Source organism: Macaca nemestrina, chromosome 13 (assembly GCF_043159975.1).
Source record: "Macaca nemestrina isolate mMacNem1 chromosome 13, mMacNem.hap1, whole genome shotgun sequence".
NCBI classification, from domain to species: domain Eukaryota; kingdom Metazoa; phylum Chordata; class Mammalia; order Primates; family Cercopithecidae; genus Macaca; species Macaca nemestrina.
This window is the reverse complement of record NC_092137.1, coordinates 11,422,630-11,440,667: the sequence shown is the minus strand read 5'-3', so window position 1 is coordinate 11,440,667 and position 18,038 is coordinate 11,422,630. Positions and strand designations below refer to the sequence as shown.

The 18,038-nt window shown below is 36.7% G+C and overlaps 1 protein-coding gene across 1 annotated transcript in view; it reads left to right on the top strand.

The window, feature by feature from the left end:
• LOC105486481 (Rho associated coiled-coil containing protein kinase 2) overlaps positions 1-18,038 on the top strand; it is a 163,951-nt gene that overhangs the window by 39,558 nt on the left and 106,355 nt on the right. The window contains exon 2 of the mRNA XM_071076234.1: positions 17,442-17,523. Coding sequence (XP_070932335.1) covers positions 17,442-17,523 — 82 coding nt within the window. The remainder of the gene's footprint in view (positions 1-17,441; positions 17,524-18,038) is intronic.

The window sequence follows — 18,038 nt, the reverse complement described above, 5'->3', positions numbered from 1 at the left end:
TCTGTTGCCCAGATTGGAGTGCAGTGGCATGATCTCGGCTCACTGCAACCTCTGCCTCCCAGGTTCAAGCAATTCTCTTGTCTCAGCCTCCTGAGTAGTTCGGACTACAGGCGTGTGCCACCACGCCCAGCTAATTTTTGTATTTTTAGTAAAGACAAGGTTTCACCATGTTGACCAGGCTGGTCTCGAACTCCTGACCTTGATTGTTCCACCCTCCTCGGCCTCCCAAACTGTTGGGATTACAGGCGTGAGCCACCACACCTGGCCCCCTGTATGCTTTATATATTGAAATCTGTTAATTCATATTGATACCTCTAGTTCCAGCTTAACACCATGAGTTCATTGTAGTGTGCCCAACCCTCCTCCCCCATATTTGTATTCATTCTATCAGTAGTATGAGCCTGGTTCAGTTATTACATACTAATTGGCTGAATTCCTCATATTTAGTCAGTCTCCCAACTCTGTAAGGCTGTGGTGCTGCTCAGTTTTCCCTCCTTGTTAGTGTCTTGTCTGCCACTGAGCTACCTTCCTACACCATTCGTACTTCTTGTGTAGGGTACCTTTTGTGATTTTGAAACCTTTAGAAAGCCAGTGTGGCAGAAGCACCATGAGTGAGACAGAAAGTAATGGGAGGGGAGGTTTGAGAGTTAATAACTAGGTGGATGCGAGCAGATGATAGACTCAGAAGCTGGGAATTGTGCTTTACTCTCAATGAAATGGAAAGCCATTGGAGGTTTTGAACAGAGGAGTGACAGCATCATTCTCTGTGTTCCATTGAAAATATTCTAAGAAGAGAGAGAAGGCAAAGTTGGAAGCAAGAAGACCTAATGGCAGACATTTGCAGTGATTCCAGCAAAATGTTGGTGATTTGTAAAGGTGGTGAAATCTGGTGGAGTTCTGGATTCATTTTGAAGGCAGTCCTGACCAGATTTGTAAGTGTTAGGATTTGGGCTCTTGAGAGAAAAAGCAGTCAAATTTGAATATTAACATAATTGGCCTGAGTATTTGCAAGGATGGAATTGGCATGAATGGAGATGTGAAAGACTGAAGGAGGGAAGTGGTTGTAGTAGATAAAGGAAGGGGTAGGGCATAGTTTTGGACATTATTGTTTGAAATACTTACCATACATTCAGAAAAAGCTGATAAATAGCAAATAGATATATGGGTCTTGAATGCAGGATTTTAGTTGGAATAGAGATATTATATTTAGGAGCCATCAGCACATATTTAAAGACACAAGACAAGATGGAGTTCAGGGAGTGAGTGAATTTAAGAGAGAAGAGGCCCAAAGACAGGAGAAAACCAATAAAGGATACTAAGAAAGGTCAACCAGAGAAATATGTGATAAACAATTTAAATGGGTTTTCATCAAAGCAAAGTCGAAAAAGTTTTCAAGTTTTTGAAAATAATAGGTCAAGGCAATCCTGACCAAACCTTGACCTGTTATGTTGAAAAAAATGGTGAAGGACTGTCTAAAGATGTTTATAGGTCAAGTAAGATGTGAACTGAGACATGATCATTGGATTAGCAACATGTAGGTCACTGATAAGCTTGAAAAGAAAAGTTTAGGCAGTGTGATGATGGCTGTTAGTCGGGGGAGAACTAATTGTAGTGAATCGTAAAGGGAATTGGAGGAGAAAAAACTTAAGACAGCTAGAATAGGTATCTCTTCCAAGACATTTTTCTGTGAAGAAAAAGATTGAAATGAAATGGCAGCTGTATGGGAGGGTCGGGTCAGGAGATTTTATTTTCTTAAGGGTAAGAGAAATAATGACATGTTTCCATGCCAATGGCAATAATCAAGTAGAGAAGGCGGTGAGAAGAAATGAAGAGATCACAGGGGCTGGGGAGACATAGAACTGCTGTTGTGGTGTTAATGAGCAAGAGGGAATGGGAGATTTAGTGTGTAGGTGGAGGGATTAGCTGTAGCTAGGACTGTACATCCATAATAGCAGGAAAGAAAGTAAAATGTGTGGGCACAGATGCAGGAATGTGGATAGATTTGGTGATGAAGGCTTGTGCAAGTTCTCAGGTAAGAAGCAAGATTTGAAGAATTCTGCACTTGAGGAATTTACAGCTAATAGATGTGAGATAAGCTGTGTACAAAAATAACTTTTATAAGGACAAAGTGACATCTTTGAAGAACATGTAATGTGTAGGAGTTAGGAAGGAGAGATTTTTATCCTGGAGGATCCTGAAGATTTCACAGAAGTAAGTTTTATCTGAACTGATCTTTGAAGAATAGATATATATTTGATCAAGTAGAGATGACTCAAGAACTTTAACTTTTTTGTTTTTTTATTTTAATGCTTAGCACTCAGCCATGGTACATGGCTCAGCAAATGAATGATTGTTGAATGTTCTGTGGTCAAAGACTGTGAGGAAAGTGATGGAAATAGAAAGACTAAGGTGAAAGATGAAAGTTTGGGTGGTCCAAACTTTCCAGTGGATACTGTTCAATAGATATATAATGTGAGCCACATATTTAATTTAAAATTTTCCAGGAGCCTCATTTTAAAAAGTGGAGAGAAACAGATGAAATTAATTTCAAAAAATATTTCATTTAACCCAGTATAGCAAAGTATTATTTTAACATGTAATCAATATTTTAAAATTATTAACAAGTTATTAAAAGAGTTATTTCATATTCTTGTTTATTAGTACTAAGTCTTTGAAATCCAATGTGTATTTTACATTTACCAGAGCATCTCAGTTCAGGCTGACCACATTTCAAGAAGTGCTTGGTAGCCAGATGTAACTAGTGCCTTCTCTATTGGACAATACAAATCTAGAGCAGATGTGAAAGAAGGGTGGTAAATAGTAGGAAGTCAGATTGGAGAAGGTTGATTGGCAAAGTATTCCAAATGCTAGTTGAGACTTGATTTTCTAGGCATTTGGAAGGTATGGAATAATGTTAAGGGTGCCTGTAATCCCAGCTACTTGGGAGGGTGAGGGAAGAGAATCACTTGAATCCGGGAGGCGGAGGTTGCAATGAGCCAGACCGTACCACTGCACTCCAGCCTGGGCGACAGAGTAAGACTCTGTCTCAAAAGAAAACAACAACAACAACAACAAAAACACCCCCCCCACACATACAAATTTGAATATTAAGAAGAGCATAAAATGTATGAATAGGAAATAGTGAGAATCTGAAACCATAATAGAGAATGAAGTGGAGAAGGGAGCCAACTGTGAGACCTTAGAGGAAGTATCAGCAGTACAGAGGGAATGACTTGAAGTAAGGGACAAAGGAAAGGAATTCTGAACCTGAGTTACATAGAATGGCCTTGGTTATTAGATGTAGAGTAGGTAAGATTTTTTTTTTTTTTTTTTGACACGGAGTTTCACTCTTGTTGCCCAGGCTGGAGTGCAATGGCGCGATTTTGGCCCACTGCAAGCTCCACCTCCCAGGTTCAAGCAATTCTCCTCCCTCAGCCTCCCAAGTAGCTGAAATTACAGGGGCCTGCCACCTCGCTTGGCTAATTTTTTGTAGTTTTAGTAGAGATGAGGTTTCACCATGTAGGCCAGGCTGGTCTCAAACCCCTGACATCAGGTGATCCGCCCGCCTCGGCCTCCCACAGTGCTGGGATTATAGGCGTGAGCCACCGTGCCCAGCAGAGGAGGTAAGATTTGAATGAGAAGATGCCTGATTTAGTTTTGGTTATGTTGATACCAAGATGCTGGCTATTTACACAACAGTTTTTTGAGTATATGTACTATGCTTGGAATATAGAAAATAAGTTTTTACTTTCAAGGAAGATAAAAAAATTCCTTACCTTTCAGGAATTTATGACCTCCAAAGTTTTAATCTTGTATCCCATCATCGAAAAAATCTTGAGAATATCTCCAAATATATTTTATTTATAATTTGTGTACATGGACTATAGTATTAAAATACGTAAATTACAAGATATACATAAAATAGGAGTTTTTAAAGTATAATTTTATAAACATAAGATTTTTATAAATACTACTTTATTAATGCTACAAACTTTTTCTTTCCCCCCTAAATGACATATGCTTTATTGCTTTTTACAATTTTGGCTTAATGTTGTTGCAGTGATTTGAAGATTGGATTCTAAGTTCAGTTTATTTTGCTACCAGGTTTTGAGAACCATCATAGGTTTTTGTTTCCTCCTGAAATTTCACAAGGAGGTATAGATACAAATAAAAGAAGCATAATACGTTAGTGGCTGTAGTTACTAAATCACAATACTCACTTTCTAATTCTGCTCATCAGTGATACAACTTCTTTTTTTTTTTTGCACCTTAGTAGATCATTTTACACTCTCGTTGCATAGGTCCACTCAACTTAGGAGTCTTCTTGGGTCCTTTGGGTATCTGGTGGATACTTGGAAATAAGGGTACTCAATCACAGTGTACTATTTTGTAGAAATAGGGTTATTAAGCCTACAGGATGATTCAAAGAATAAAGTCTAGATATTTGTTGACTTTGTTGCCTTTTCTATTTTGAGTGTAAGAAAAATTATGGCTATTTGTGGCAATTTAGGTTCAGTGTCTTTGAGTAATTTTGTATTTCTTTTAAACCACAGTTGCTGGCCAGGTGCGGTGGCTCGTGCCTGTAATCCCAGCGCTTTGGGAGGCCGAGGCAGGTGGATCACCTGAGGTCTGGAGTTCAAGACCAGCCTAGTCAACATGGTGAAAACCCATCTCTACTAAAAGTGCAAAAATAAGCCAGGCGTGGTGGCGGGTGCCTGTAATCCCAGCTAGTTGGGAGCTGAGGCAGGAGAATCTCCTGAACCGGGGAAGGCAGAGATTGCAGTGAGCTGAGATCACGCCGTTGCACTCTAGCCTGGGCAACAAGAGCGAAACTCCGTCTCAGAAAAACCCCAAAAAAACCATAGTTGCTAATGTGTATCAAAATTGATTGATAAATTATTATTCCTACCTAAGGTGGTGTTATTGCCAGAAATGAAGAAGCAATATGCAGTTATGGAGGAAATGGTCTAGTTAGTAATTAGCTTTTAGAAACTGTAGATTTACCTATCAGTTATCAAATTGTTTTATCAGTGGGACCTTTCCTGTGACAAATGAGAATTTATAGGCTACCAAAATATGAAATAGACCCCAGAAACTGTGAATTAGATTCCTTTTCCATGACTTGCTCATCATTATTTGTAGGGGAGGGCACATACAGGGGACAAAAGAGACAGGACAGATATTTAAAAGGTTATTAAAATGTTTTCTGATTTTGTAAGTGTTCACTTAAAAAAGTTTCCTGAGAGGTATGAGAGAATTGTTGCCTGCTGGGTAAGGATGAGTTGTGCCTTGCTTGTCTGGTTTCTGTTGAGAAGAACATGTTTACTTTTCCATGAAAATTAGGTTGACTACTCATTCTGCATAGTTACAAATGTAGTTAGAAGAAGAAAAGAGAAGAGTGCGTACTTTGAAACAACCATCAACAACTATTTTCTTCTTGCTGTGTTCTTTCGTAGTTCTTAGTGGTAGTTGTATGAATAGCAGAAAGACCTGCTCCTCGTTGCAGCTTCTGCCTCTGCTGTATCCCTAAGTCACTCTGCCTCAAAGCGCTTCTCCCATTTTTTTTTCTAGTGGGGCTTTTATGAGAATTGAATGAGAAAGTGACTTTCTTTTGCACATAGTGTGCACTCAGTGAATGTTAATTTCCTAACGTGATCTGTGGGCACACATTTTTGCCCTTTGATTTTTCATGGGAACTTGGTTTATAAAAGTACTTGGTTGTGCTTTAAAAAGTTAATTGTTTAGATTTGATTAATATTTGACTGGAAAATTGAAGATTATGTCTGTGGGTATAATGATTTGATGTTCGGATATTTCCAGTGATTTTTTTTTTTTTTTTTTTTTTGAGATGGAGTCTTGCTCTGTCACTCAGGCTGGAGTGCAGTGGTGCAATCTCGACTCACTGCAACCTCTACCTCCTGGGTTCAGGCGTTGCTCCTGCCTCAGCCTCCTGAGTAGCTGGGATTACAGGTGTGTGCCACCGCACCTGGCTAATTTATATATATATATATTTTTAGTAGAGACGGGGTTTAGCCATGTTGCTCAGGCTGACCTTGAACTCCTGACTTCATGATCTGCCCACCTGGGCCTCCCAAAGTGCTGGGATTACAGGTGTGAGCCGCCGCATCTGGCCTCCAGTGATTTTTTAATGTGGAATATAAAATGAGATTTTAAAATCTCTGTAGTTTTAAAACATATTTATAATAACTATAGTGATATATCAAATTCTGACAATAGGGAAAGATAGTTTTGTGTTTGAAATTCCTTAACTCCATCTCAGATTCTCCAGCAGGGCAGCTCTCCTCTTCTCACTCAAAATTGCTGACTTGTTTTTAAGGGTTATAAGAAACATGTTTTCCATGTTTTCCATTACATGGAAGATGGGATCCAAAGTATAAGGTTGTGTGACTTCTCATAACCTGCTCCCTCCCAGCACTTTGAACACAAATAAGCTTTAAAAGTGTTTGGAGGATAAGTCTCTGTAATAAAAAACTCTCATTGAAATGTAGCAGACTTGAGGATGGGTTTCTTACTCATATGTCCTCCCTGATTGAGGAGATACAATACATTAGAAAAGGTATGTGAAAATGTCTAAGCACAATGATGGCAAACAGGTTTTAAAGTTCATTTGCCCGTTGTTGTTTTGTTTTGTTTTGTTTTTTTCTTTTTTTTTTTTTTTTTGAGATGGAGTCTCACTCTGTTGCTCAGGCTGGAGTGCAATGGCATGATCTTGGCTCACTGCAACATCTGCCTCCCAGGCTCAAGTGATGCTCCTGCCTCAGCCTCACAAGTAGCTGGGACTATAGGCTAGCACCACCATGCCCGACTAATTTTTGTATTTTTAGTAGAGACAAGGTCTCACCATATTGGTCAGGCTGGTCTCGAACTCCTGACCTCAGGTAATCTGCCTGCCATGGCATCCCAAAGTGTTGGGATTACAGGCCACTGTTCCAGACCGCTTGTGCTATTTTTATCTGGTCAATAAGTTCATTATTATCCAATGCATCCAAAACATTCTTTGTAAATATATGTCTATATATACCCTCACAGAAAAGTATGTATATTGTATGTATACAGCTTGATAAAATTTTACAATCTGAGAACCCATATGTAATCAGCAGCCAGGTCAAGAAACAGAATTTTCCAGAATGTCACCTCATCCTGACCTTCTAATCACCACCCCACCTATGTTTTTCATGAAGTTTTTGTTTTTGTATACAAGTTTTTAACAGTTTTAGGGAAATTACATTTGCTTTTAATTACCTAATGTATGTTTAAACATCATTAATTAGAAAGAAATGGGGTATTTCGAACATTTCTCTCAGAAACTTGAAAAAATTTTGTTCATAAAGGTACTCAGAGAGCTCTGTGTCCTCCACATGGCCGACCTAATACAATGTGTTAACAGCCACAAAAAGGTAAAATACTTAGCAGTAGGCTTAACAAGATGTATTTAGAATAGATGTGATTATCACTTTGCTGAAAGAAATAGAAATTTTAAATAGACGGAGAGACCTACGTTGTTCTTGGATGGGGAAAAAAAGTTAGTTTTTCTCAAATTAATCTATTAATCCCTGTCAAGATCCCAGTTCAGAGAAGAGAGAAAGAAAAAACACAACATATGACTTGTAGGAGGCAGCGAATAGTGAAATGCATTGGGATTTAAAATAGCATCTGTTTCAGTAGAGATATGGAGCTATAGATAATAAATGAGTAATTTTTAAAAAAAATCTAAATTTATTAAGACTGTCTTCTGTAATACCTTAGATCTTGTTTACTTAGATTTGCTATATTTTATTATAAGTTATTTAATACAAAATTTCACCACCAGAAATTTAAGAAACGAATAAAACCATATAATTTCATCATGGTATGATAGTTATTGTATTTGTTGCTTTCCATTCAAAAATTTCATATACGTATTTCCCTTAAGTAGAATTATCATACATTTAATTTCTATTCTGCACTTTTTAAACATTAATTTTTTAAAAATACTAATTCCTACCTAGTGTTTGTAACCATTATTTTTAATGATTGCTTAATATAGCTTTAACAAGCTTTAGTAAAATTTACTTAGTTTTTCTGTTCCAGATTTTTAGGTTGCTTTGAGTTTCTTGCTATTATAAATAATGTTGCTCCAAGCACTTTTGTGTTATATTTAATCTTTCCCAGATTTTAACTGGCTTAAATAAAATGTTAAGCTGTGTAAACTTAAGATTGAAAATTACTTGGGAGTGAAAGAGCTTTTAAAATTGATTAAAACATAAGTACACTCATAACAAAAGGAGTTGAAGTGACTAGTACCTAACCTTTGTTTCATTTGGTATCACAATCTTTCACTAGTTGTCACACTAGCCCTGAGACTTAGATGTTGTATTGCATAGATGTCAAAAATGAGGTTTAAAGGAGTAAAATAATTTTCTTCATGGAACACATTACGTTAGTGATGGAACTGTTTTTGGTTCTGTTAGTATAAAAAATGTGCTAATAGGTTTAGACGTTAAAGTTAAAAAACCTTCTAGCTCTCCATATCCTAAATTACATAATCGTTAAATGCATAGTGTGTATTTAGATGATATTGAAAATAGTGGTAATAATAGCTAACATTTATTGAGTGATTGATATTGTTTGGAGATGAAGCAGAAATTTAACTTCACAATTGTAGAAAAATGATTTTCTATATTTGGGTTCTTAGGAGTGGAAACCATATAGACAAACTTCTTGTAATAAAATGAAAAAGAAGGTTCTGTTTATCTGACAATTGACTAGAAACAGGCTTGGAAGACTGTTTCTTGTCATTAAATGTGAATATGACCAAATTGTTTTACTTTCTAATAAACAGAACTTTGTCTGTTTGTTGTATCTTTTCAAAATTTAAAAAATACTGGAATAGCTGTATATTCAGAGTGGCTTAGATATCTATCAACTTAACTATATATCCACAAATATATTACAGACAAATGTTGCTTTGTAATTTAGTTGGCCATTGTCATCTCCAGCATTCTGATCTTGGCTCACTGCAAGCTCCGCCTCTTGGGTTCAAGTGATTGTCCTGCCTCGGCCTTCCAAGTAGCTGGGATTACAGGCGTGTGCCACCACGCCTGGCTAATCTTTGTATTTTTAGTAGAGATGGGGTTTCACTATGTTGGCCAGGCAGGTGTCAAACTCCTGACCTCAGGTGATCCACCCACCTCGGCCTCCCAAATTGTTGGGATTACAGGCGTGAACCACCGTGCCAGGCCTTCTCTTAAGATAGTCTGGTCTTCCCTGGAGTGTCTGTAATGGAGCACTATATAAACAGATGCTGCCACCAGTGTATTTAGAGTACTGCTGCTGAACGATATTATGAATATCAAAATATTGAAGCCATATAATTATTCTGTGTACCATGAGCACCAAATAGGAAAATTAATAAAACATAAAACCAGCAGGCCTTTTGGGGGTATTTTTCTTGTATGTATGTGTTATATCCTGGATGAGATTTTTTTTTTTTTTGCCCTAAAGTCTATGTATGATATTTAACTGTACAAGTTACAAATATGGAAAATACTTTTTAAAAAGTCTAACTTGCCTACAACCAGAATAACAACTCTAATTTTATCTGGCCAGTAGTTTCTCAGTTGAATACCAGTATTAAATTAAGAATAGGATTCAGACCGATGATGCATTACTTTTTCTAATATTTTATAATAGAGAGGTGTTTAAATTGCCTGTTTTCTGTTTTATAGGGAGTTTCAGGTAACACTGTATGTAATTTTTGAGGAGAAAAACTTTTTTTAATAGAAGAAGAGATAAAATTGTTGACTTATAAACCATAAGAAATCTGGTAATACAGGCTGGGCACAGTGGCTCACACCTGTAACCCTAGCACTTTGGGAGGCCGAGGCTGGTGGATCACCTGAGTTCAGGAGTTCGAAACCAACCTGGGCAGCATGATGAAACCCCGTCTCTACTAAAAATACAAAAAAGTAGCTGGGCATAATGGTGTGCGCCTGTAGTCCCAGCTCCTCTGGAGGCTGAGGCACAAGAATCACTTGAGGCAGAGGAGGAGGTGGAGGTGGAGGTTGCGGTGAGCTGACATCATGCCACTGCACTCCAGCCTGGGCAACAGCAAGGCTCCATCTCAAAAAAAAATAGTGATGTAAGTATAATTTGATCTTAATTTTATTCATGTGTTTCTAAACAATGTATTACCTTATGTATTACATAAATAAAATAATAAAACAATGTATTACATTATGAATGTAATTTGATTCATATCTTACCGTCAACTTAATATTTTAGAAGAAAAAAAATTAGAATTTAATTTTAAAAATACTAGTAATTGCTGAAAGCAGCATTGGGCCCAATACCAACCCTACTGTTTCTTAGCTGTGCCGTTCTGGGAAATGGTTTAAGTTCTCCAAGCCAAATTTCCTCAACTAAAAAATATGGTGATATTAAGACCATATAATTAACACCATATAATTCCACCATATAATTAATACCATTATAATTCCACAGTCTGCTAGGAAAATTAAATAAGGAGATGTTATACAAAGTGTTTGGCATCATGTCTATCCAAGTACTCTGCAAATAGCAGCTGCTTTATTATCAGCGCAGCAGCACTATCACCATTAGAACAATTACCAACTTTACATTTAATTCTAAAACTTTGATCAAATCAATAATGTTATTTTTTGCACATACTTTCTTCTTTTTTTTTTTTTTTTTAAATATGGGAGTCTCACTCTGTCACCCAGGCCAGATGCAGTGGTGCGATCTTGGCTCACTGCAAGCTCCACCTCCCGGGTTCACACCATGCTCCTGCCTCAGCCTTCCAAGTAGCTGGGACTGCAGGTGCCTGCGACCACACCTGACTAATTTTTTGTGTTTTTAATAGAGACGGAGTTTCACCGTGTTAGCCAGGATGGTCTGGATCTCCTCACCTCTTGATCCACCTGCCTCGGCCTCCCAAAGTGCTGGGATTACAGGGGTGAGCCTTCATGCCCGGCCCGCACATTCTTTTAAAATGAAAATATGCTATCGTTAATGCCTCTCTCATTCTAAAGGTTCATTCTCTTTTTAGGACCAGGGCTGAGGTTAGAGTGAAGCCATTCAGGCACTTGGAACAAAATTTAAGGGAGAACCCTAAAAAACCACAGTAATCAAGATATTTTAATGTAGTATTTTAAAAATTAATGCAAAGACATTATAAACAGAATATCAAACTCAAAATTTTGAAGAAAGGCAAAATCAGGAAGAGTACTCTGCCAAGCCATATTGGCATGTGAGGCAAAAAGGAAAAAATTAATAATACTGGTCCTGTCTTGCCATGCTGAGCCATGTTGGAGCCTCAGGCTCAAGGAAAAGTCATAAAAACATTCTTATTGCTCCTGCCTTTGCCCTAGGAAAGTGTCTTTCCTTATGCCAGGCCTTGCTTTAACTATTTAAATAGCCAATTTTTAAAGAACTGCTTACCATAATGATTTTATAGGCGATGAGCTCTTTTATACAAATGAGTGCCCTAAAAATTAGGTGAAATTTCTTGTGTAGGGTCACACAATTTTATCTTTTCCTGTATTATAGTTTCTCTCCTCAAAGTTACTGCTAACCTCTGAGTTGCTAAATTCTCAGTCCTCAATTAAGTTACCACTAAATGGCAGAACCGTGATGGTATAACCCAGGTTTCTTCACTTCTAGATTTCCTTTACTTTATTATCTCTTTATAAAACATATCTGTGTATTTGTTGGCTCATTACCCTGAGACTGGGTAATTTATAAAGAAAAGAGGTTTAATTGACTCACAGTTCACTAGGCTGTACAGGAAGCATGACTGGAGAGGCCTCAGGAAACTTATGACAGAAAGCAAAGGGAAGCAGGCATAGAGGGAGAAGGGGGAGGTGCTACACACTTTTAAACCGGATCTCATGAGTACTCCCTCACTATCATGAAAACAGGGAAAAGTCTGCCCCTGTGATCCAATCACCTCCCACCAAGCCCCTCCTCCAACACTGGGGATTACAATTTGACATGAGATTTGGGCAGGGACACAAAAATCCAAACCATATCAACTATTTTAGTTACGTATTTGTGTTTGGAGTTGAAATAGCAAACAGAGGAAATGCGTTACAAATTCATTTAAATAACATTTCCTGGTCACTAATCTGTACAGCAGATACACAGAAACATGCTTCCTATGCTCTGTAACCAACTGTTTCTTTGGTTGTCTTGACTTTAAAACATGTTTGTTCTTTAGTATTCTTTTAGAGGAATAACTTTACTAGCTTATTAAGTTTATTATCTTATTTACTTTAAGTTCAATATTGTTTATAAGAGCATCATAAAATTTTAATTCTGTTACATATAAGCTATTTTGGCTTGGGCACATTGTTTAACCTCTTTAAGCTTCAGTTTCTGTGCCTACTAATGTAGATATGACACTAGTATTAACTTATATGCTGTGAGGAATAAAATGTTAAGTGCATGTATAGCGCTTTGCACAATGCATGGTGCAAAGTAATTAAGAAAGGTCCCTTGGTTAATACAACTGTATTAACCTGTATAAAGTTTTTGGTAAGTAGGCTGTAAAGAATAAGATACATAATTTATGGTCATGCTGAATGCTAGGTATTATTTACAGTCTATGAATGTGGAGTTTTTTTTTTTAATACAGTATTTAAAATAGTAGTACTAAGAAAGTGGTGAACAGTGATTTGGAAGTAGTAAACTTGTAATCCAAATAGCCCTTAGAAAAGTTACTGCTAACCTCTGAGTTGCTAAATTCACAGTCCTCAATTAGGTTGACTTACCAGTCAGATTAACTATCATTAGTCTTATCATTTGTCTATCATTCTCTCCTTCTTCCTGCACTCTTCATCTGGCTTCTGAGATGCCGTGATGGTCTTGATTTCTCTCCTCAAAAAAATGGTTGTTCCTTTCTAGTCTCCTCTTCTCCCTTGTCTCTTAATATTGATGTATCCCAGGACTCTGTCCTTGATTCTTTCTGTTTATCTATAATCACTCCTCTGGTGATCTTATCCAGTTTTATAGCTTTAAATACTACGCATGTGCTCACAACTCATAAATGTATAAAATTTTCAGCTAAAGGATAATTTGTGCCTCATTTAGCAATTGGAATTCCTAAGAGGGTATCTCCATCATTTTGCTTATCAATTTAGACTTTCCAGGTTGGTAAAGTATTTCCAATCTCTTTTTATTTTTATTTTTTGAAGCATTTTGTTTAGATATTTAACAACATTTAGTTTTTTTTTTTTTTTTTTTTTTTTTTTTGAGATGGAGTCTTGCTCTGTCGCTTAGGCTGGAGTGCAGTGGCGCGATCTCTGCTCACTGCAACCTCCGCCCCCTGGGTTCAAGCGATTCTCCTGCCTCAGCCTCTTGAGTAGCTGGGATCTCAGACTTGTGCCACCATGCCTGGCTAATTTTTGTATTTTTGTTAGAGACAGGATTTCACTATGTTAGCCAGGATGGTCTCGAACTCCTGGCCTCAGGTGATCTGCCCACCTTGGCCTCCCAAAGTGCTGGGATTACAGGCGTGAGCCACTGCACCTGGCCAACAACAAGCTACTAAGAAGCAGTGTATAGTAAAAGTGAAATCAAGTTCAATGCTTCATTTCTTGACAATTGAAGTATAAAAGGACTCTGTGTTCAGGAAAAGTTAGAAAAATAGACCATTTTATGTATATATATATTCCCCCGCCCCCCATAATAATTATAGTAGGGGAAACTGGGTGTTGACTTATACATTTTTTTTTTTCCAAAAATATGGTAGGATAACACATTTTTCTCCCTGCCCTTCCCTCATGCTTTTTGCATATAGACAACCTAAGTTAGTTTTTGCATTGGAGCTAATTCACATTTCTCAACTGGTAACCTTAGAGATGTAACTGGGCTACCTGTGGGCATAGTCCAAGGCTTGATTGAAAGCTGTGTCTGACCTATCTGGTTATGCAGATTCATATGAAACTTGGGCAATAAGATGTTGTTTTTCCCTCCAGTGTCTTATTTTAGGAGCAGGGATTTTCACCCCGGGTACTGGTTTTCTAGTAATCAGTCTGGTTTTAATTCCTCTCCTCATTTAGGCCCTTTTAATTATCAGTCACTGATCTTGCTGCTTTCTGATCGGAAATCCAATAGACCTCTGTGACTTTTAGGTCATACCCATTGCTTGGCATTATTCTTTCTGGTCTTTGAATATTTTGTTATTGGTGGTAGTGTTTTGTTTAGTCTCAGTGGGGCTATCATTTTCAAATGTTCTCTGTCATTTCTATACAGTTGGAAACAGGCAGATAGTTTTCTTCATTGCTGTAAAATTTTGGTTGTAGTCTTTTCCTGAATTTATTTGTATTTCTTTTTAACATTTCTTTATCTCAGTTTTAAAAAATCTTTATCTTTATCTTAGTATACTGAGATTCTTTATCTCAGTATCATTTTTTAAAAAATGAGATGGGGTCTTGCTATGTTGCCCAGGCTGCTCTTGAACTCCTGGGCTCAAAGCAGTCCTCCCACTTCAGCCTCTCGAGTAGCTGGGATTACAGGGATATGCAACTGTGTCTGGTTTAGTGTCACTTGAAAATAATCACAGTTGAAATCACTGACACTTAAAAAAAAAAACTTACGAAGGTTTATTTGAAACTGCACAACAAGAAAGTTCACAGACATAGGCTTTCAATCAAGTCCTGAGCTAACTCAGGTTGCCCAGTGATTGGATCTCAGTATTAATTTCATATACATAAAACACTAGTATCTGAAAACAATTCAAAATTTTTTTCTTAAAAGGTGATACTAAATAGAATAAATTTTGATTGTAAAAATTATAAAGGCCTCAAGTAAGAATGTAAGCTTATAAATGTATATATTATCAACCTACATTAAAGTATCATAGTATCAGTAAAAATTGGTGCTACATAAAAATAAATTAATAGTGCCTAATAGTGATAGTGCTTGGTCTTTTAAAAATGGTTTTAAAAACAAGATGGTTGAGTTGAGCAAATATGTTCAAAATGCTGAAAAAGCTCTCTGACTCTACACTACTGGGGAATATTATGGGAAAATATTTATAAACTTTCCAGATTATTTAACCTTCACATAATCCCATTGCTCGGAGAGAACTTTTGGGGAAGATGGGGGGAAGCAAAGATTTCATTCTTTTATTAATGTCAAGTTGTAGTGTTGCTTCAAAGAAAGGCTTTTCTTGTCTTATGTGTAAATGGAGATTTTAATGCAGAGTTACTTTTATTTCAGTATGAAGTGTTAATATTCTATTTGTTTGAAAAGTCTCTAAGGAAGATTTACTGTTGCAATAGAAGCTTTTGCCTTGTCAATTTAAATTTTTCTTCCCGTCGAGGTAAATGGAGGCATGGAAGAATGCTTTCCAAATGAATATACTTTTCTTTGATTTGAAATTGTAATACAGAGTATAATTCTAGATACATCTAAAATATAAATGATTCAGATTTTACATTTTTAACTTATTGAAATATCAAAATTATACTAATAAAGATACATTGGTTTGGTACTTAAAATAGCTTAATATGCTCAAGTGTTAGAATCCTTGAAAAGTAGTCCAACTGTTTTGGAGGAGTGTGTGTGTGTGTGTGTGTTGTTTGTGTGTATGTGTGTGGGAGGGTATGTCTCAATGTGTGAATTTAACAATCCCAGCTTACCTGGAAGTTGGATTTTTAAAAATGTATTTTTTTCTTTTAGTTGAAGAGAATTAAGATTGGCTTTGTGTCTGTATTAGATAACAGTGGGATGTAAATAGTTTTGTTATTAAAAATGTTAATAGTTTACTTTTAACACCTTTGTCCCTTTCTGTTACTAAATAATATTTTCATAAAGTGTTAACAGTTTTTAGTGAATGAAAATTAAAAATATGAACTATAACCGAGTGGTAGGCATAGTATATACAGTTATTCTAGAATTAGTAGATTACCTTTCTTTTTTTTTTTTTTTTTTTTTTTGAGACGGAGTCTCGCTCTGTCGCCCAGGCTGGAGTGCAGTGGCGCGATCTCGGCTCACTGCAAGCTCCGCCTCCCGGGTTCACGCCATTCTCCTGCCTCAGCCTCCCGAGTAGCTGGGACTACAGGCGCCCACAACCGCGCCCGGCTAATTTTTTGTATTTTTAGTAGAGACGGGGTTTCACCGTGGTCTCAATCTCCTGACCTCGTGATCCGCCCGCCTCGGCCTCCCAAAGTGCTGGGATTACAGGCGTGAGCCACCGCGCCCGGCAGTAGATTACCTTTCTAAAGAAAAAACTTTTTTCAGAGACAAGGTCTCACTATGTTGTCCATATTGGTCTCAAACTCCTGGGCTCAAATGATCCTCCCACCTCAGCCTCCCGAGTAGCTGGGATTACAGGTGTGTGCTGCCACACCCACCTGGATTACCTTTCTAAATTTTGTGTGTAATTTTCCCTGTATTTTCCACCTATCCAAGTTCCCTAAAAGTTTATTTTTATTGTTGTTTCGTTTTCTGCAATCCTCTAGCTTCCCTGTTTACCCTCCCAGGCTCCCATTGTTTCTTTTAGCAGCGTGTCAGTCTGATCATTGAGACTAGAAGGATGAGTTAAATCTATTGGACCGCCTAAGATTTAGGTTGTATGCTGCTGCTGTCATTTCCTAACAGCATGACCCTGAGGAAATCAAAGTAATGTAATTTCTCTGTGCCTTAATTTGTTTCTTCATCTTTAAATTGAGGATGTTTCCTCTACCTTCCACAGAGTTACTTGGCGTTGAGACAATGTATGTGATAGTGTTTTAGAAATCCTGCTACCTTCACAAGCATTTCCATTGAGTAATTTGAGACTTAGTTACTTTCTGGTGAGTTTTTTCACCTCCACCATTATATGTATATAGTTTTTTTTCTTTTTTTATTATAAATTTAATGCATGTTCATTGTAGAAAATATGGGAAATACAGAAACGTAAAGAAAAAATAGAAATCCAGACAATGCATCATCCTTTTGTTGTTGTTTTTGGAGGAAATTTAGTTTTGAGACTGAACTCCCAGAGGGTAAGGATGGTGTCATTTATTTTTGGATTTTATCTTCTTAATCTGCACTAGGCACAACATTAATGCAGGTTTAGTAAGAGGGAACTTAGTGTAGCTGTATTTCTTAAAGTCAAAACCTGATGAAATTTGGCCATTTGAAGAGAGAAAAGGAGACATCTGACTAGCAAAAATAATAATAGATACATGTTTTGAAATGACATTTTTCTATTGGCTGAAAGAACACAGGAAAACATGATAGGGTCAGTCCTAATATTCTCTGACAGAGATTCGGAAACCGGTTAAAGCCGTTGGATATGGAACTAATGGACACTATCATATCAAAGTGGGTTGGCATTTTTCTGGTGAAAATGACATAAAATTAGAAGACTTTTTTTAATGAATGCTTGGAAATTGTAAAAACTATATTTTCCTCTTTTTATTTCTTAACAGGATGGCTTAAATTCCTTGGTCCTTGATTTAGATTTTCCTGCTTTGAGAAAAAACAAGAACATAGATAATTTCTTAAATAGATGTAAGTATGTTTAAACTTCCTATTTGATCTTATAACTGTACTTTTGATAAGAGATTGGTTATTAGCCTGTAAATTTATTGATTTAATCAACTTATTTATTAAACTTGTCTTTTGCTTACCATTTGATTTATTCAAAAATTGTTACTTTTATTTTTAAAGCAATTGCAGAACCAAATTACAATATGCAAAGCAGATAAAGTTCTAAATTTTGAAATACATTATTAAGACTAGCTATTTTAGGACAGGCTATTTATAGCAGTTCAAAGAGAAGTTTTAAATTAATATTTACAATTCCAAGACTTAATATTACCCAGAGAATTAATAAGCTTTATGCTTCTGTAATTGTGGACATTTCAGACTAGTTAATAATAAATAATGTGATAACTATTATTACCATATGTGTTTGGTAACCCTTAATATTTGCCAGTATTACTGTTGCAATGCAGAAGTAAATGAAATTGAATTCCAAGAATAAGAAATTCTCAAAACAATTAATATATACTTTGTATCATCAC